Source organism: Sesamum indicum, linkage group LG4 (assembly GCF_000512975.1).
Source record: "Sesamum indicum cultivar Zhongzhi No. 13 linkage group LG4, S_indicum_v1.0, whole genome shotgun sequence".
In the NCBI taxonomy this organism is placed as follows: Eukaryota; Viridiplantae; Streptophyta; class Magnoliopsida; order Lamiales; family Pedaliaceae; genus Sesamum; species Sesamum indicum.
Window position 1 is genome coordinate 8,337,654 of NC_026148.1, and position 20,991 is coordinate 8,358,644.

The window sequence follows — 20,991 nt, forward strand, 5'->3', positions numbered from 1 at the left end:
TGCTGCAACATAGAATCGACCCTTTGATCTAATATGTGCTTGAGACTCCTTTGGTCTGTTCTGATAATGAAATGGTTCCCCAAGAGATAATGCCTCCACTTAGTCACTGCCAAGAGTAGGGCCAAAAACTCCTTTTCATATGTAGCAACCCCAAATTCTTTGTAGCTAGAGCCTTACTCAAATAGGCTATGGGTCTCCCTCCTTGCATCAACACAACTCCAATACCCTTTCCACTAGCATCTGTTTCCACAATAAAAGGTTTAGAGAAGTCATGTATAGATAGCACTGGAGCAGTGGTCATTACCTTTTTGATTAAATTAAAAGCATCATTTGCTTCTAGGTTCGATTCAAAGGCATTCTTCCTTAGCAAGGATGTGAGTGGTTTGCGAACCATAATTTAGATAGCACTGGAGCAGTGGTCATTACCTTTTTGAGCTGTTTAAAAGCATCATTTGCTTCTAGGTTCGATTCAAAGGCATTCTTCCTTAGCAAGGATGTGAGTGGTTTGCTGATAGAACCATAATTCTTTATGAACCTCCTGTAATACCCTGTGAGGCCTAGGAAACCTCTGAGTGCTTTAACATTAGAGGGAACATGCCAATTCACCATGCTATCAATTTTTGTTGGATCTATTGCAACACCATCTCCAGAAATTATATGTCCCAAGTACTCCACTCTATTCTGGGCAAAGTAGCATTTACTTTGTTTAGCATACAACTGGCGTTTCCTCATGAGGTCCATTACTTTTCTGAGGTGCACTAGGTGCATGCCCCAATCCTTGCTATAAATGAGGATGTCATTAAAACATACTAGAACAAACTTCCTTAGATAGGGTTCAAACACTGCATTCATAAGTGCATGAAATGTGGATGGTGCATTACACAAACCAAATGGCATTACCAAGAACTCGTAGTGATCACTGTGGGTGATAAAACTGGTCTAAGGAATATCATCCTCCTTCATTCTTATCTGAAAGTAACCAGACCTCAGATTGATTTTGGAAAAGAATTTAGCACCATATAGCTCATCAAGTAGTTCATCAATTACAGGTATGGGAAAGTTATGTTTCACAGTAAGTTTATTGAGGTACCTGTAATCTACACATAATTTCCATCCACCATCCTTCTTCTTCACCAAGAGCACTGGTGAGGCAAAGGAGCTTTGGCTTGGCCTTATAATCCCATTTCCCAGCATTTCCTTCACAAGCCTTTCAATTTCTATTTTCTTACCATAAGCGTATCTGTAGGGGTGCTGCTTTTTAGGTATTGCATCAGGTAACAATTTTATAGAATGTTGAATGTTTCTTTTAGGGGGTAAAGTTCCTGAAACACATCTTGGTACAGCTGCAGTAATCCCAACACTTGACCATCCTCAGTTTTTGTCTGTGTGATCTTGTGATTGAGAAACAGTTCACCTTGCAAGTCAAGGTTCCTTTTTCTCATCAATTGAACCATAGAGTTAACTGACATATCCCTGGCTGTCTTAGGCAAGGCATATAAGACCAGCTTTTCCTTAGGTAGGTTAAGAGTGACCTTGGCTTGGTTGAAGTCTGATTCCACAGGGTTGTAATGACTGAGCCAGTCACACCTTATCACCAAATCATATCCCCCTAACTTGATTAATCTCACTGGATGTGTGAACTTGTGCCCCTATATCCCAAGTAAACTGATTGCATATGAGATTGCTAGTCAACTTACTGCCATCTTCCACTCTAATCATCATAGGTGTAGAGCTTTCTATTTCACAGTTAAGAGTTCTGGCCACCTTCTCATCCGAGAAGCAATGGGTACTTCCACTATCTATGAGGATAAGAATCTTATCCCCTACCTTGCCAATCATCCTCAGAGTTTTGCAGTGAACATGTCCTTTCATAGCATGCAATGAAATAGTTAGATCCCCTTCTTTCACCTCCTATTCTTCATATTCAGCTGGTTTTGGATCAATCCCTTCAATTTCCATAGCTTCCTCGTCTTCCAGTAGCATATCAAACTGTCTATATCTACATCTGTGGCCTGGCACAAAAGGGCTCATCACATCTGCAACATAGATTTTTCTCCTTTTTTGCTTTTACCTCAGCTTCAGTAAGGAGTCTCTTAGGCTGGAAATTTGATCTGAGAGGGGGGTTTTGAGTGGTGGTTGTTAAGGTGGTTTTGGGTGAGAATTTCTATTTATGGATTGGGCTTTCTTTAAGATAGCACTCATAGCACACTCTTGCCTTCTTGCTAGAACAATAGCTCGGTTTAGTGATGTGGGTTCACAAGGGGTCACAAGTGATTTGATCTCATCCTTGAGCCCGCTGATAAACTTCATCATAAGGAACTCCTCCTCCATGTTCTTGGTAAATACCAACATCTGGTCCTTAAGCTCCTCGAACCTCTCCAAGTATGTATTAACAGTGGTCTCTTGTTGGAGTCTGTTGAAGGCTGTCATGACCCTCTCGTAATCAAGGTCCTCAAATCTCTCAAGAATGCTCTTAACCAGCTCATCCCAATATGGAATCTCCCTTTTTTCAGTATATCCCTGGTACCATAATTCAGCCTTCCCTTGCAAGTAGATGGAAACCATGCAAACCTTCTGATCTTCAGGTATATGGATCATTTGAAAATACCGTGTACATTTCCTAACCCAACTTCTTGCATTTTCACCATCAAAATAGGGGAATTCCAATTTGTTCAAGGTGCTATAGGAACTGGTTTGCCTAGGGGATTGTGTTTCCTACCTGAAAGTGATGGCTCCTTCCTGTTTGAAAGGGGTGGTACCCTCAGGTCTATGGCCCGTGTTCATGGCTACCTTTGAAGAAGACCCCTTCTCCACAGAGGCTGTCAACCCTTCCCCAAGAACAGATTTGTTCTTGTTGTATAGCTGCAATTGCTCCACCATGCTTTGCATTTGCTGTTGCATTGCTAACATGCTGTGCTCCATGTTTAACATTGAAGCTTGGAGATTCTCATGTTGTGCCATCATGTTGTGCGCCATTTGATCCATCCTATTGTGCAGTTCTTCTTCACTTGCCTGCCTTCTGGCTTTTTCATCCAAGACCACAACCTCAATTTTCTTTTGGGCTTCTTGTCATTCTTTTAACCTCGTTCCATCAGCCATGTTTGGCTTCCTTTTTCTATTTGCTTTTAAGTTCCAAGGATCGCTGGCTTTGAGGCCAAATTGTTATGAACTGAACTAACTGAGAAATTTAAAAAACTCAAGCACAAAAATGGGGGTGGGAATTTGAAGAAGGTGAACACAGAGAGAAGGAGAGAATAAACTTAAAATTCATTCATAATGCCCTGTTTACAAACTTCAGCTCCCTTGTTACAAAAGTCTGATGAATACAAACAAAAGCTGATAACAACAATAAAATCCCATCAGAAAAAAAGGGGCTGTTTGTCCTTGAAAATGAGCTCTCATTGGTGCTGTGAAAACTTACAGAAATCTTCAGAAAGAACAGGGCAAACTTCAGTGCTGCGTTTTAAACCTCCGCCGTCCACGTGTCGCACGCATGATCAGATTAAGTGAGGGTGATCAACTTCGAATCCCCAATTTCAATCGTTCCTCGATCGAGCCCTAATTCGCCTGAAACGACGCCGTCTTTACTCGGATCTTTTAAATCACCCCCAATCTCCTCAGTCTGCTGGATCCTACGGTCTTCATTCCCCTTTCTAATCGGACGCCTCACCTTAGAAGTCGCATTTTGGTTTAAAAGCGCGACATATATCTCATAAAATATTGAATACTATTTTTATAAGATGTGATTAATAAGAGTGGGAGAGGAAAAGTTACTTAAGATAATTATGATAAAATAATAATAATAAATATTACTTTGTATTTTGGGCTAAAAGTAAAAAAGGCTTAAGATTGATTAACCTTTTTCTACTAAACTAAACAGAGAAGCAGCCCAGCCCAGCCCAAGAGAAGAGGCCCATTCGCCTGCCGGGGGGTGGGGAGGACTCACTAAACACCCACGCTTAGCGTATGCTAAACACAACTCGTGCGCCAGAAGCAGAGTCAGTCAATCAACACGCACTCATACTGTCATACATATATACATACATACATACCCCCCCCCCCCATACACCTCTCTCTCTTTCTCTCTCTCTCTATATCTCTCTCTCTCTCTATATATATATCTGAAATTCCCCTCTTCTCTCCATTCAAACCGCCAATCAATCCCTGTAATTTTACCGGAATTCCCCCAAAATATGAAATCCCCCTAAATTTTTGAATGGAAACCCTAACCCTAACCCTAGCTTTGTCCCCAATTACTCCGCTTAGATCCTCAAAATGCAGACTTCTTGCTACCCCCTTTGCAAATTGCCGCTTCTCCCTCTTCTTTTCCGGTGGCTAGTCAATTGATTCCTGATTTTCTTACTCCTGATCATTAAATTCGGCAGCTGGTGCAGTTTTCTGTACTTTCTCTGATTTGCGTTATTCTTCTGTCTTTTGAATGATTTGCGTATTTTAGGGTTATGAAATAATCATTTTCCTTTGAGGCGTCAATACTGACTTCGGTTGGATAAAAGATCAATAGAGTAAGCAAAAAACAAGCATAAAATAAGGGTAGGTAGGAGAACAGGATTTATTTTGTCTATATACTTATACTTGTATCTTTTTCATATATACACATCACATCAGATATTTGTGTAGAGAGAAGGGAGAAGGATGGGTAGCTCAGAAACAGGAGGAGGAGGAGGAGGAGGAGGAGGAGTTGTGGATTGTAGTGTGGGGAGTATAGTGTGGGTTCGAAGACGAAATGGGTCTTGGTGGCCTGGTAAAATACTCGGTCCCGAAGAGCTGTCGTCTTCTCATATAACATCTCCACGTTCTGGAACTCCAGTCAAGCTTCTTGGGAGGGAAGATGCTAGTGTGTAAGTCCGAATGAACTTAATATTTCATTTCTGGTCAAAACTTTTATACAACATTTCTAGTTGTATTACTGTCTGATTTTTGTGGCTGCCATTGCTAATGGATGTATACTGGCTGTTGACTGTTTGATCTGTTGGACTGTTTTTGATTGAATTCATATTCAATGCGCAATACTAGGGAAACAAATTACTGATGTTTTTAATTGATAGTATGAAACTTACAACAATAATGTACATGCTTCAGAGTCATGAGATTGTGTTATGTAGCAGAGTAATTGAACATATGATAGTTATCATAGCTCGTGCATCCGTAGTATTTGTTTGTTATCTGCACATGTAACAGCATTCATTTAATTCTGCTACAGGTTTCCTTTGACAGTATGTTTAAATATCTACTTCAAATTTGTCTTTCTTGTATATTCTCTCTAGTTTATCTCTCTTGTCAATCATCTTGCTGTGACATAGCTCTGGTTAAAGAATATTTGTATAGTGGAAGATCTCAATGTTCTGACTTTAATCCTGTGATGTATTGATGGATTAGTTGCTTTATTTTGTTAACTTGTCTAAAATGGTACAGATGGCTTTACCCATATTTTGTTTCCTTTTGTTATCAAGTTGGAGACAATGATTGCTTCTTTTTCTTATTTTGCCTCTCAATGCATTCTAATGGAATCAGTTATAGGGTTGGGGAGCTTGGTTGAGGCTCATGTTGGACATAATGCATTATATTACTGTGTTTCGAGGGACAGTATCTAAATGGCCAAGCATGAAAGACATGGGGAAGAAAATGGCCGTCTTGCTTGATGTTAAATTATCGCGCAACATCTAATTTAAATAGAAAAATTACGGCTAAACAAAAATGAAAATGGAGTTCTTCTGAAATGCTCATAGCTTTCTCATATGTTCAAGTATTGGTGGTAAGACAATAAAGTGTGAGGTTTGCTAGGCACCAGAAGCGTTATATCTGCTTGAAAGATCTTCTATGGTATCTATGTTTTTCAACCATGATATATATATATATATATATATATATATATATATAAATAAGTGTAAATATAAATAGGTGATGCAAGGGACTAATAGATGGCTGACATAAAAGTGGAGATTTAGGAATACCAGTATGCATTACTAAAATCATATGCAGCTTGGGAGCTGTAAAATTATTTTCTGTCTGACCTATTTGAAGAACTAAGCATGCTTGTGTTTTACTATTCGTAGGGTGGTTTTATTTCCTCGACTTAAGATCATTGCATTAAATGCATCGCATGAATAATTCATTGTATTTTCTGCAGCTGTTAGTTGCTTTTGTAGTTAAATTCATAAGACATATACATGTTGGAATTTCTTGCACAGTTTACATTTTCATTTGATGTTTCCGGCAATATGTATTGTTAGGGACTGGTACAATTTGGAGAAGTCAAAACGTGTAAAGGCGTTCCGATGTGGTGAGTTTGATGACTGTATAGAAAGGGCTGAAGCCACGCAGGGTATGCCTCCAAAGAAAAGAGAGAAATATGCACGCCGGGAAGATGCAATATTGCATGCACTTGAATTGGAGAGGCAATTATTGGAGAAGAAATATGGAAAATTGGGAAATTCTCCTAATGCTAGGATCAAAATGTCACCAGATGCTGTCACTTCTTCAGAGTACTTGGAAAATGGAGGTGGGAATCAAAAAGATCCGAGATCTGATCTGCTATCTGAGAGGCTTGGTTCATCTCTTGCAGAGAAGAATGTGATAGACAAGCATCCACAAGAAGAGGCAGTCAGGGAGGGAAATCAATTGAGTGGAGATGATGATAGTGCCGGTGTGCTACCTCGGATGAGAGGCTTGCAAGACTTTGGGCTTCGCACTGGTGCACCAACGAGTAAGCTTTCTCCTTATTAGCTTTATTTTCTCTATAACCTTTACTCTTGGGCGCTCTTAAGTTATATTTTTATAGAGATGAAGTTATGTTGAAAGCGGGATGTCTGTTAGACAATAGGAGAAAAGGTTACATAGTCTGCAAATATCTCATCAGAGGCTACATAGTCTGCAAATATCTCATCAGAGGCATAGTAGAGCCTAGTCTCCTTTTTAAGTGCTTATAGTAGCATTGATTTACTGGTTTTTATAATCCAGGTTGATTATGATTATGTTTCTATCCCTATCAGGAGTGGAGCTTTCTGGAGTTGCATCTCGAGCGAAGAGGAGTAGATATGCTTACCTGCAATATGATTCTGGGGATTATTCAAATGATAATCAGACTCTATCCTCCCAGATGGAGATACCAGTTTCCAAATTTGAAGAAAGTGGCTATCCTGCTGATGTGGGTGAAGATCACATTTCTGGGTCTACGGAGGATACTGAAACAGATTGTTCTGAAACTGATTCCCTGGATTCTGATTCAGATGACGAGATGACTGCACTTTCTGGTGAAATCTTTTTCTATCTTTCACTTCATTGTCAGCATTACCGACTTTTTATACAGCTAAATACAGCCTACTTTTATTTCTATGCTCATAGTTCTACTCCGAAGACATGCACGATCATCTTGCTCAATTACAGCATTCCATTTCCTAATTTCTCTCCCACATAACATTGTAATTTTATGACTCGTCTAGCATGCTACATCGTGTTTAAATCTGTCTATAATATATATTTAAGTTGTTTTGGAGTCATGGCCAAGAATATTTTCCATTTGCCTTAATGGTATTCATCATTTGTTGAAGTACTTTTGGACGGTGATGTCAGCAAGGCAATATTCTTTTAGTCATTGTTTTATGCTCAGTGATTTTCCTGGTTTATGATCTGATTCTTGTCTGTTTATTTAATCTAATATCTTTGGTTGAGTACTTCTATCACCGGAGAATGATGACTGGTTGTAGCAAATAATAATGGTCCGCTCATTATAAGCAACAGTTGTTTCTGGTTTTTACAGATGGCTCTGCCTCTATAGAATTGCGACCTAAATATCCACGGATAATTGAAGCACAAGAAGAGCATGGAAGCATTAGCAGTAGTGATGACCTTGATGAATTAGCATTTGTTGATGGCTTCTCCCATGGCCGTGTATCAACCAGTGTGGGGGTTTCGAAATGGCAGCTCAAAGGGAAAAGAAATAACCGCAATCTTGGAAAAAGGTCTCTCGACAGAACTGATGCAGAAGTTTCCAGAGCTTATATGACCAGTAGAAATTCCAACTGGACCAATAATGGTTTCAAGGCTGATTCGATTGATAAAAGTTTTAGGACCCATATATCCAGATATGGTCCAACCAGCCAGCACAGTTCTAGTGATATTGCTGATTTGGAGGGCTTAGCTTGGAATAGCCCATCATCCATGAGAGGTTATTGGGAGGACCGGCAGGAGTATGTTGATCCTTTGCTTGTCGCGAGGCATCGTTTTGGTGGTAGGATCACTCTGATAGATGTGGATTTGAAAGTTCAGGCCAACAACTATCGGAGGGATGTGCCCATGATTTCATTGATGAGCAAGTTAAATGGACATGCTATAGTAGGTCATCCCATCCAAATCGAAGCTCTTGAAAGTGGTTTGTCGGAAAACCTTCTTTCTGCAACTGATTATTTTATCCCTGAACCCCTGGAGAGTCCTACTGCACTTCCTTCGGTATGGAAGACTGGTCGTAGGACAGCAAATTTCCGTGTTCCACGCCCATTTTTGTCGTCGACATTGAGTGGGGACAGTAAGCAACATGCTCAATCCGGTGATGAGAACAGAGAAGTTAAATGTGGATCAGATCAGGGAAGCATCAGTCAGAAGGCAAATATGATGGGAAAGAGCTTATCCCAGTATCCGGTGGATAGGAAATTCTCGAGAAATTCACCTAAGAAAAATAGTCCATCCTCCAGTCAGAAGATAAGAACACTTTCATCAATTGCATTCGAAGAGAAGCAGCAGAGTGATCCGAGAAGTGGTGGGCTCATCAAAAGCGAAAACGCACCCACGACCATAGCTTGCATACCTGTTAACTTGGTATTTAGTAGGTTACATGAGGAGTTGGTTGGTCGCCATCACTAATAAAATGCGGGGGTGTGTGGATTATATAGATATGGATTGGTAGTAGGTGCATGTAAATTTTAGGAGAGCAATAATTTAATTAACCTCACTGTCTTCTACCTGAAGCCCCATTTGATTCTTGAGTTTTTGGCAGAAAAAGGAAGGCCTGGTCTTGTTGTGTAGTTTGAGATGACAAATGTAAATTGGTGCAGCAGAAATGAAGGCGCGAACAATTATTGAGGAAGAGTGAGCTTTGTATGGCATCATAAGAAGGTGCTTTGATTTGCAGGAGATAGGAACACATATTGTAGATTTTATACTCATGGAATGTACATCAGTTACTAATTTTGTTGCGTGTCCATTGGTTTACTATACTAAGTGTTGATCATTTGTAGTGGAAGATTTCTTTGTTTGTAGGTAGTGGGCGTGGTCAGATATTTATACTCAGAAAATGAAATATTATATTATTGGTACGAAAACAATAAACCATACGATAGATTATAGTTTTGCATTTGAACTATGTCCGTATGCAAAAACAATTATTCATATCCAGCCTTTCTATTTACTAAATAATTATCTTTCTATTATTATTTATTTATTGAGTGTATGAATAATTTTTATTTTCTATATATAATTACCGCAACAATTTAAAACTCTGGTCTGGTCTGCATCAATTTTTTAATGAGGTTTTTCAAATAATTCGCCCAAATCCCGCCCACAACTCTTCTAGGCTGCACATTTACCACAATACCCATGTCTCCTCCCTATATTTACTCCTTCCCACATTCTATTTACAGCTCTCCTTTGTTTTCCCAACTTCCCAGGAATTTCAGCAATGGCGGATATGCCTCGAATCCACTCTCAGAATCCGCCGTTAGCTCCAGCTCACTCTCAGCTCACTCGGAACTCTGACCCTGCTACTCCTCACCCCAACAGTAGGGATGAACCCAGTGCTGGTATGGATGATGCTCCGAAATCCAATGCCGTCTCCGCAGCCAAAGCTTCTAACCGGAAAATACAAGAGCTCAGGAGCTCAGCAACTCAATGTCGACGGCGCTCCCCGAGATTGGTTGAGAATGCTGGAGGTGACACCACTGCTGAACAGATAAATTCTGCCAAATTGAATGGTTTTACCCAGAAATCTCCACCATCGAAGAAGCGCAAGAGTGGAAAAAAGGTTTCCTTCTTTATAGGCGACCCAATTCCCGAGGATGAAGCTCGACGCCGTTGGCCTTGGCGGTATGAGGGAACTAAGGTTTGTGCTGCGGTAGTATGTTTTCAGTCACTCCTTCTAGTGTTTCTGCCAAGGTTTGAACTATTTACGATGCATCAAATTGATGACATAGCAATGGGCAACTTTGGTATGTCAGAAAGCATCTGACTCGCAGCGTTCACATTTTAATGTGACACAATAAGATATATAAGCGTGAAATGCCTTGAATGAGTATTGGTTGATCTGCAGGATCCTTTGTTTGTGGAGAATCTTATAATTTGACGCTTATCTGTTTCATCTCTAGTGCATAAATTAGATATCTTTTGGATTTTCCAAGAAAAACTTACCGAAGCTTTCAAGCATGTCTTGTTCGAGGCTACTTGGATAGGAAAAGTTGATTTTGGACGCTTTGGAACACCAAATGCATGAAAAAATCAAATAAAAATGGTAGTTGCGTAGCTCAAAGTTTTATGTCACTGGGAAAACACCTGCCTAGACTTACAAAATCTCCCTTCCTTTAGCAAGAGAAAAATGAAATACAAGAATCAAATATTCACTTGAATATATCGCCTGAACCATGCAGAAAACCCATACAGAGTCTTGCTTACGCTTTGAACAAAAAAGCATGTTTTTGCTCCATATGCTTCTCTTTAATTTTCCATTTCAACAATTGATATAAAACAGAGTAAGTGAAGTTTTTAGTTTGTAGCATTAGTTTAGAGGAAATGTGGCTACATAGGTATCAAGCTATATGATACTGAATATGGTTTGTTATTAATTTATAAATAAATGACTATATTTGTTGTTTGTGTTGTAGGGTCTACAAAATAATCGAGAATCATCAAAACATGAGTAAGTGATATTAAAATTCATTTTTAATATTATGAGATATTTAGTGATCTTGCATTTCATCTCAAGGCTGTTGCAACTTCTGCAGAGTTGCTAATGATGACGATGAGGAGCTTGTTTTGAATATTAAGTGCCACTATTCTCAAGCTGAAATACTGAAGACCGTATTTGATCTTGGGGATTGTGCATATGTCAAAGTAAGTGTTCCCTCTAAAATTTGACTTTTGTTAATGGTGAGCTTCCGAACATAGGGTGCTCAAGCTTGCAGAAATATTTTGGGTTTTATTAAAGGAATTCCCTTCGTTTTTGTGCCAAATAAGAATGTCCTTGGATTAGACAACTGCAAAGTTTACTAATTGAGTTAACATGTTTATTTGACATATTGGAAACTGCTCATAATGTTGGGTATTGAAATGGTTACAAGGTTAGCTCATCTTCTACTGAAGGCCAGCTTCTACAGTTATTATTGTTGCTACTAATTTTTCCTACTCTTATCCATGCCTATCTCAATAGGGTCCAAAGGGAGGTTCTAATTATATTGGGAAAATTCTAGAGTTTTTTGAGACAACAGATGGTGAAGAGTATTTTAGGGTTCAGTGGTTTTTCAGAGCTGAAGATACGGTAATAACAATTATACTTTATTACTTTGTCGCTTTGGTGCTGCTTCTTAATACTGTGCCTTTTCTGATTCTGTTCCTTCTCAGGTAATAAAGGATGATGGGAGATCCCATGACAAGAAACGGTTGTTCTATTCTACTTTGATGAACGACAACTTATTAGACTGTATAGTTTCAAAAGTAAAAGTTGTTCAAATAGCACCAAATGTATGTCTCAAGTTTGTATTCTTTAACTTATAACTGTTTGCTATGTATTCCTTACTTAAGCATCATTACTATATTGGACAGTAGAAATTACAATTTTGTCCCTCATCTTTTCTACCAATTCAATTTTAGTCCATTTGGTTTAGACCTTGCCAGATTCAGTTTATCTTATTTCCATTTTACAATAAATGATCATGGCCACCTTAGCTTTGTTAAGTTATAAAAAACTGCGCTTGTACAATGGGCATGACCGTGGAAATCTAATACTTGTGGTCCCTAAAGTTTGAACCTTCAATTTTTAGTCCCTCACACGTGCAAGTCCGAAATCAATTATCTAAGAGTTGATGGCAAGGATTGACTTTATCAAAAGTTAGGGACCAATTTTGATAAGTGCTTCACACAACAGGGGTGAAATCAATTAGTGGCAAAGATGAGTGACCAAAAATTATAATCATCTCTATACTGAATAATAATTGTATTATTTTATTTTTTAGTTGTTCTAACAATGTTATTGACATTCTTTTTCTTGTAGGTAAATTTCAAAGAAAAATCTATTCCACCTTGTGACTTCTATTTTGATATGAAATACTCCGTGGATTACTCAACATTCAGTGTAATCATCACAGGTAAATTGGAATAGTTGGTGTCACATTGTAGAGTTAGCGCAAGCTGTGATGCCTTTTGTTGTAGTTTTTTTATACTCAGTTCTATTTCTTATGTATGTCTGCTATTTCTGGTAACCAGGAGGATATTTCAGCAAGTCGTTGTACTAATTTTTTCCATCATCTTTAAGACTAGATTGTATAGATGCATTTTTCGAAAAGTGAAAGTTTCATTTTCAGTTTGCTATGTTTGGTGGCTGACAATGTCTTGCCTGACCCTAATGTAAAATCAAATAGTGAGGTATCTACTTGTTTGATAAAAGCTAGGCGGCCAAGGCAGACAACCTTAGTTTAGCATAAATAGATTTGATTTAGAAGGAAAACATTACTATAAACTCACACGCCCCACAACCTGTCTTTAGCCTCAAGTTTGGAGTATTGCCTTGTTTGTGGAAATAAAGAGTTACAAATATGGTGGTATTGGCTCCTCTTAGTACTAAGTGGCTTTGAGATTGGGGAAAGGTGAGCTCTCACTATGTTATGTAGGCATTGTAAAATTGTTGCCGGGGTTCATGATGTCATCTCATACAAACAATAAGACTATAAATGAAATTTGGGTATATTGAGGAAAATCAAACATGAGCACTGCTACAGAAGAAAAAATCCGGAATAGTGAGTGTTTGAAAGACAAACAAATTCAGTTTCTGCTGTGCTTATTGCAAACTGCTTCTTTTGATGCTCTGTTATGGATGCGATCAAATTCCTACTTTTTCTTCTTAAGATGTCAAGACAAGCTTCAAAAGCTTAGTCTTGTGCAAAGGCCAGTAGCAGTCTAGCCAACTGTTTGACCCCATTTCTTTTCAGTAATTTGGCTAATTCTTTCTAGAAATTGCTCAGTAATCAATTATCACCTTTTCTAACCTCCAAATCCACCAAGATGATAATGCAGATGACAGTAGTTTGACCTCTCTCACCAGTCCTCCAATGATGTCAGCCAAAAAGAAGGATATGAGCTGTAAAACAGGCAGAAAGTGTACTGCAGATGGAGCGTCCAGTAATGATGTTTGCGAACCTGAGCTAGCGTTATTGGATATGTACTCTGGTTGTGGCGGAATGTCCACAGGGCTGTGCCTTGGCACTAAAGCATGCGGTGTGGATCTTGTGACGGTAATAATATATCAGGACTTTTAATTTAAACTTCACGAATGCCATATTTTCAGCATTGGTAATTATTGGCAAATGACTTCTTTTCACCTACAAAAGAGATGGGCGGTTGACATTGATAAAGCAGCATGTGAAAGCTTGAAGCTAAACCATCCCGAGACACAAGTGGGTGCTTAATTGTCTTTCGCTTACAAGTCTCTGAGTTTTTCAGAACATTTAGAGTTTTCAAGTGTCTTCCTCTTCGACAGATAAGGAATGAATCGGCAGAGGATCTTCTTGATTTGTTGAAAGAATGGGACTGCATGTGCAAACGATATGGGAGCCATGAAGGTAAAGAACTTAGGCCAAGGATAATTGGAGAAACTGATGAAGTCAAACGGTCAAAAATGGATCACAAAAATTCTGACGAATATGAAGTTGAAAAGCTAGTAGATATATGTTATGGTGACCCCACCGAAATGGGAAAGCGGGGGCTTAAGTTTAAGGTAAACCACAAAAAATTAGAAGGCATTGCTATTTACCCTCAATCTACTTTCTTCATTTTGCAAAAAGAGCTTAGGAGCACAACACTCTAATAGTTCTCATGCTAAGTTTACATTTTTTTTTAAATGGGCTACAAGTGATTCACTTTTTTCTGGTAGTAAGTACTGAGGTTATTGATCACTACTGGAAAACAAGTGAACCAGTTTGTATGATGTTTGCCGTTCATTTCGAATGCTACTTTTGTTTTAAACATGTGATGGTATGCCTTTATCAGTTTTATGACACCTGTATGTCTTTTAGGTGCGGTGGGTTGGATATGGTCCAAGTGATGATACATGGGAGCCAATTGAGAGCTTGAGGTATGTTGTGTCAGATATAATCCACAGCTGTTAATTATAAAATGAGAATTATCTCACTGATGACTTCTTTTCTTTCTCTTCTCTAGAAAATGCCAAGACCGGATACGGGATTTCATACTAAAGGGAATGAAAGCAAAAATACTGCCACGTCCGGTATGGAGGAACTGTTTATGTAGCAGACTTACTTGTTGTATATTTGAAAATGAAGATATGCTAGTCGATCTATGTTGACTAAAGACAGGTCCTAGAGCATATAGTAATGTTCTATGGCAAGAAAATAATCACAAAAAACCTGGAAAAATGGAAACAGCTTATGATTGTCTAGCAATTGTTTCCTGTGGGACAATAATAAAAAAGAAAAACCTGAAACAAAAATAAAAAAGGCCTTAACTGAAAATATTTAAGAATTGGGAGATGTAAATAATACTGAAAAAAGTCATTGTTGGTTCTCATATTCTTCATGTTGTATGGATGGATGAGGAAGTGTATGAATCTTCATTACAGGGTTGCTATACCCGTGTGATTGAAAACACTGTTTAGATGAAACTATTCTTGCTGAAGTATTGAATATTATTTTGTGACTGTGAGCTGTAATGATTCCATTGATTTTCCCTCCCTATGGTATTAACTTATCACAGGGAGATGTTGCTGTAATTTGTGGTGGTCCTCCATGCCAAGGAATTAGTGGCTACAACCGGTTCAGAAATGTTGATTCTCCTCTTGATGATGAAAGAAATCGCCAAATTGTAATTTTCATGGATATTATTGATTTCTTAAGGCCAAAGTTTGTTCTAATGGAAAATGTAATTGATATCTTGAGGTTTGCCAACGGCTGTCTAGGAAGATATGCTATGAGCCGTTTGGTTCGTATGCAATACCAAGCCAGGCTTGGGATTATGGCTGCCGGTTGCTATGGACTTCCTCAATTTCGCTTGCGTGTTTTCTTATGGGGTGCTCAAACTCATGAGGCAAGTATTCTGAATTCTTATGTTGGCACTTTTGGTATGTCTTGGTGATGAAATCTTACATAATGTTAAAATTGTTGTTCCACTGTTATCCTATCAGTAATTTTTCTTCTCTCACTTACAAGTCAACATAATTTACATGCTCTCCTCCGAGCAACTTTGCTTCTCTCTTTTTTGTTATTGTTGTTAATTTATCCATTCCCAACGCGTATCTTAAGGTGATTTAGATCAAATTATCTGCTAGCGTGGTATTAGGTTATCTTCATTTTCATTCACCTTTTTAGTCCACCATATCTCTGTCTCTATTTTATGAGATTTATAGAAATTCCACAACCTTCACAAAAATTCCAACTTCATTGCTTGTTTTCGTGTCACTGAAACTCTATACTTTTAAGTAATTATTCTTTTATTGAAGGAGGAATAGGAGTGCAAGTTTCATAAATTGAACCAACCAAACCAAATCAAATTGAAATTTCTGTTATTTAATAAGTATGGTAAAGTTGTTCCTCTATACCATATATAGACTAACTTAATTGGTCCATTTTGGCTCCAAAATATTTTGATATGCTTGGTAAAGTTTTTGGTTTTACCAACACTTAAAGAAGAATATCAGTGAAGTTTGAATATAACATATTACATAATGAAAATAATACATGGAACTTTTATAATATTACATATCTGTTAGTTGCTCAATTAATCTAGTAGGTGTATATAGAATAAAAATTCAACATCTGGTTGGTATAGTTATCTAAGCTAAAACCTGACTGAAACTGAATATTAATTCATGAAAGATTAAAACGAAGTATTTTGTTATTATTCAGTTGATTAATCGGGTACAGCGTTCCTTCAATCTCTCATACCCATTCCATGCAACACCTTAGATACATTTCTTCCTTTTTACTCTGGTCATGAAGTTAACTATTTACCACAGATAAAAGCACCAACTGTAGCTATTTTTGGGTGAGAGATGCTATGATTTCATGCGAAAAGGTAGATTGACATGTACATCATGCACAAAAATATTTTCTATGTATGTCCATGTTCTCTATGGTTTGTTTACGAGCAATGCTCGTCTTGAGGTTGCTGTGATTCTAGTCAGAAGGCCAAACAATCACATGTTACAAACTTCATGGAAGGCTAGAGATTTCTGTTTAATTTTATTGAATTTGTGTTGGAATATTGTTTGGCTGACAGGTATTGCCCCAGTTTCCTCTTCCAACACATGATGTGGTAATCCAGTATGGATTTCCTAGTGAATTTGAGGTGCTCAATATCTTTCTCATGTTTCTGTGATTACGTAATAAATTTCTAGTGCTAATCTAATTCCACCTTGCAGCGTAATGTTGTTGCTTACGATGAAGGACAATCTCGGAATCTAGAAAAAATCATTGTGCTCAGTGACGCGCTTTCTGATCTTCCTCCTGTACGCTTCTTTTAGTTGACACTTTAATCTAGTTCTTTAGTTATATACTTAGATCATATTTTCTTTCTATTTAAGGTTGCAAATGATGAGAAACGGGACAAGACGTCATACAGAAAAGCCCCTGAAACTGAGTTTCAAAATTATATCAGAGCAGCTAAACTTGGTAGGACATTATCATTGACCTTTCAATTTACTGGCATGCGGCTAGGTGTACTTGGAATACCTATCAATTAGAGCCGTTAATAACATATCCATAAGAGTTTCTGGTTCCCAGAAAAGAAAGTTGATGTAAAAATACCGGAGTTTGAAAAGATCAGTTACCTCATTGCTCACTGGTGAATTTGATTGCATCCATGGGCCAGGGTGAACTAATAATTACAATTCAGCAACTGACAGGGTTAAAACTTGTGAATAAGAACTTGGCTCGCTTATTTGGGCAGTTTTACAAAATCAAATGCTAATCTTACAGGTTTGAGTAGGTGGGGGGTTGGGAATTATTACATTGATAGAATGGACTTCCAGTAACTTTCCTTTATCTTTTTCTCAAGATATGATGGGTTCATCTTCCTGTGAGACAAGTATGGGCAAGAATCCAGTTCTGTACGATCATCTGCCTTATCCTTTAAGTGATGATGACTATATGCGTGTTTGTAAGATACCGAAAAGAAAGGTTAGTTCAGTGAGATTCAGTGCAATATGTTTGGCTTCCTGGTGATTCTGTACTTCATTCCACAGGGCGCAAATTTTAGAGACCTCCCAGGCATTATCATTGGATCAGACAATAGGGTCAGACGTGCAAAGCAGCCAGATTTGATGCCATCTGGCAAGCCATGGGTAAAAATAATTGTGAATTTATAGCTCGAAATTCTCATTTGACTTTATTTTTGAAATTTATCTCAATTTATACTTATGCTTCTCGTTTTAAGTTTAGTTAGCTGGTATTTTAAATGTCCACTGGCTCATAGTCTCATTGATTTAACAACTTTCATGTTTAAAATGTTTTTCAGAATCTTCTCCAAAATTTATGTTTTTTGACATAATAGAAAAATTCCTTCAAATTTTATTTTCCATATATTTCTTGTATATCCTTAATCTAAAATTCCTTAAATTACGGAATCTCTTTCATCTATTCTAACCCTGAAAGATATGAATAACCATTACTTTTATCCCCCCAGAATAATCCTTTCAAACATGCATCTCAAACCATTTTTTATTCCTCTAGGTGCGCTTTTTCTCCAAAAATCAATTTATGGGAAAGAACTGTCTGTCAATTGACCTTCACTAAATATCACATTTTCTTTCTCATTTCTTTTATATTTATTTACTTTGGATTATAAATATTATTATAATTTTATGATGCTTTAACGTGCTCTTGCACTTTGTTTTTGCCCATTATCAGGTGCCTGATTATGCTATTAATTTCCGTGATGGGAAGTCCACAAAGTGAGTTTACTTGACAGAAAAGCAGTTTAGAGATATTCTCTCTTGTTTGCATTCTGATGAGGTTCTTTTTCTTTCAACTGAAAACTGCAGACCATTTGGACGATTGTGGTGGGATGAGACTGTACCAACTGTCTTCTGTTTTCCGGATCCCCATATGCGGGTCACCACTTTTATCCGTTTCTCCTCATTCACTTATTTAGGTGGGCCAATGGTAAAATTTGGCTAATTCTTGTATCGTTTTCCCTCAATCCAGGCAGTTTTACACCCTGAACAAGATAGGCTCCTCACCTTACGTGAATGTGCAAGGCTGCAAGGCTTTCACGACTATTATAAGTTCTGTGGAAAATTGAAAGAAAGGTGACTATTACTTCAGGATTTGTTTTTTTTTTTTTGTGAATGCAATGCTCCAAAACATTTGAGAAAAAAAATCAGATTGCCATTTTACTTTTCAACTAAACCTCTGAGACTAAGCATTTAAAGTTTGCGACTCTATTATGAACCTCCTCCTTGACTAAGCACATATTCAAACTGCTTCTGTCTGTTTTGTTATCTGTGTCTTCTGCAAATTTTAACTTCAACTTCACTGTACCTGGATTTGCATTGTGAATTTTGTCCTAACAGATACAGTCAAGTGGGGAATGCAGTAGCTGTTTCAGTTGGACGTGCGCTAGGATATTCATTGGGAATGGCAGTGCAAAAGCTGAGTGGAGGAGATGAACATCTCATGACTCTTCCCCCCAACTTCTCCCATTCCACAACTACTCAGTTGCAATCTTTACTTATTAAGTCTGAGCAGTAACTATTCGTCCTTGTATTGTACAATAGACTGGGAGATGATGTTTCTCTCCAAAAATTACTTCAACTTTGTGAGGATTGAGTATTAGGATGCAGGATATGCTAAATTATTGTTCTTGGGTCATTCTAAGATGGATTGGTTTTGTTGCCTTCTGCCCATTTGGTCCCTTGGATTAGGAGGGTAAGATGCTTCTACCATCAACCTCTGCTACAAGGATCTTGAAAGAATCGGGAGGGAGCGACATGCCCATTCATCCTAGAGTTATCCCGATTGTTGATGCCTAGGAATAAACATGACGATGCAACAACGCTATTCTTATGAGAACTTGAAAAAAACTTGTCATAAACTCTTTTTCTGTACTGTGTATTAGCTCTCTGAATGAAGGAATGAACTACTACCCTAATCTGTTTGAGCTCAATGTGTGCACTCTTTTTGTGCTCTGCTTTTTAGAGCCAGGGATTATTACATTACATTTACACTTCCTAATCTATGGTCTGTTTACATAAATTATTATGTTTTTTTCAAAATTACATAAATCAACGAAAGAATAAGAGTAGTTTGTGTAATAATATTGATGTTTTTGAGAATACATGTAATTTTTTTGATAAAATAAGGGTAGTTTGTGTAAACATTTTTTGATGGATGCATGTGTAATTATAAAAATGACAAACAATTTATGTAAATGAAGTGTCAATTAAGGGTTGTAAATGTAATTATCCCTAAAATGTATAAATGCCAAATGGTTGGGTTGCCAGCGTATTGTCGCAGTTGTAATTTGTTCACCGGAAAATGTAAGAAACTCAGAATGGAGATGAGGAGAATTAGAGAGAAAAGTGGATGAGAAGAACAGATATTTCATTAAAATGATAAAAACATAAGTCTCCCTTACAATCGGTTTTCCTCTTTACAATCAAATTCCAACATACAGAGAAAAGTGTAAGGAAGAAAAAGCTGAAATTGCATTAAAAATTTAAGCAGACTGCAAGTCTGTGTTGTCCTCTACTAGCTTCAATTGGTTCTTCATCTTGGCACGCCTGAAGCTTCCCAAAATGGAGACTACAACCACTGCATAATGGCTCACTCTTTTTCTGCCGTCCACGTGTCGGTTGATGGTGCAAATCGAGAATAGTTAACCTCCCCAAAATTCCCAATTTCCTTTGCCCTCACATTGCGCCCTAATTGTGATAAAACAACGTCCCAATGAGCTTCCGATTTAAAATTTGCCCCAATCTCTTTGGCGCCCTCGATCTGACGGTTCTCGTTCTTTCATTCTATCGGGCGGCTACTTTGTAAAGTCGCATTTTCACTCTGAATCACGACATTTCTTCTCCCTTTTTTAGATCCTTGTCCCCAAGGATCGAAGTTAGGAAACTTGGCAGCAACAGCGTAGTAGTCTTCCCAAGTGGTCTGCTCGGGAGTGGAGTGCGCCCATTGGATCAACACCTAAGGAACCCCAACATTGTTTCTGGGCACTAACCTTCTCCTAGAATTGCAATGCGATAGACCTTAAACACCTCATCCTCTAACTCTGGCAAATTAACGGATGGAAAGTACTTGGAGCCAATCTTTTTCTTTAACAATGAGACATGAAAAACTGGGTGGATTTTGGATCCCGGTGGTAACTCTAACTTGTAAGCTACCTTCCCAATCTTCTCAATTACTCTGTAAGGACCAAAGTACTTAGCTGATAGCTTCAGCTGTTTCCTCAAAGCCACAGAAGTTTGTTTGTAAGGTTGTAGTTTGAGAAACACCTCATCACCCACCTGAAACTCCCTTTCTGTCCTCTTTCTATCAGCATATAATTTCATCCTATGCTGAGCTTGTTGTAGGTTCTCTTTCAGCAACTGCAACACCTCGGTTCTTTCTTGCATCAGTCCAGCAACATCAAAGTGATGGTTCTGTAAATAGGGCCCTATGGGAAGCTGCTGTGGTGGATATCCATAGAGGGCCTGGAAGGGGGTAGCTTTTAACTCGGTGTGGTAGTTGGTATTGAACCAAAGCTCAGCCAAAGTGAGCC

General features: G+C 38.1%; 3 protein-coding genes across 7 annotated transcripts; 2 read left to right on the plus strand and 1 right to left on the minus strand.

Moving 5' to 3' along the window:
* On the minus strand, positions 208-741 carry LOC110011898 (uncharacterized mitochondrial protein AtMg00860-like). Its single transcript, XM_020693487.1, has 2 exons — positions 427-741; positions 208-240 (listed from the first exon to the last, which is right to left on the minus strand). Exons 1-2 carry the CDS (start codon positions 739-741, stop codon positions 208-210), a joined length of 348 nt encoding a protein of 115 aa, XP_020549146.1.
* On the plus strand, positions 4,069-9,205 carry LOC105160226. Of its 4 annotated transcripts, none has more exons than XM_020693355.1 (5): positions 4,069-4,551; positions 4,639-4,859; positions 6,252-6,724; positions 7,011-7,271; positions 7,778-9,205. In XM_020693355.1, the coding sequence occupies exons 2-5, from the start codon at positions 4,654-4,656 to the stop codon at positions 8,875-8,877; spliced, it is 2,040 nt and encodes a 679-aa protein (XP_020549014.1). In that variant the 5' UTR covers positions 4,069-4,551; positions 4,639-4,653; the 3' UTR covers positions 8,878-9,205. The 4 variants fall into 4 exon arrangements, with proteins under 4 accessions (XP_020549014.1, XP_020549015.1, XP_011075810.1 ...); XM_020693356.1 differs by having other exon boundaries at positions 4,069-4,523; positions 4,627-4,859; XM_011077508.2 differs by having other exon boundaries at positions 4,069-4,388; positions 4,627-4,859.
* LOC105160225 (DNA (cytosine-5)-methyltransferase CMT2) lies at positions 9,644-19,381 on the plus strand. 2 transcript variants are annotated; one of them, XM_011077505.2, is made up of 21 exons: positions 9,644-10,111; positions 10,887-10,921; positions 11,007-11,115; positions 11,432-11,539; positions 11,623-11,742; positions 12,272-12,365; positions 13,279-13,508; positions 13,605-13,670; positions 13,754-13,990; positions 14,289-14,347; positions 14,434-14,500; positions 14,986-15,315; positions 16,507-16,575; positions 16,649-16,735; positions 16,811-16,898; positions 17,284-17,405; positions 17,471-17,569; positions 18,135-18,178; positions 18,269-18,338; positions 18,432-18,535; positions 18,800-19,381. In XM_011077505.2, the coding sequence occupies exons 1-21, from the start codon at positions 9,692-9,694 to the stop codon at positions 18,975-18,977; spliced, it is 2,736 nt and encodes a 911-aa protein (XP_011075807.1). In that variant the 5' UTR covers positions 9,644-9,691; the 3' UTR covers positions 18,978-19,381. The 2 variants fall into 2 exon arrangements, with proteins under 2 accessions (XP_011075807.1, XP_011075808.1); XM_011077506.2 differs by having other exon boundaries at positions 13,291-13,508.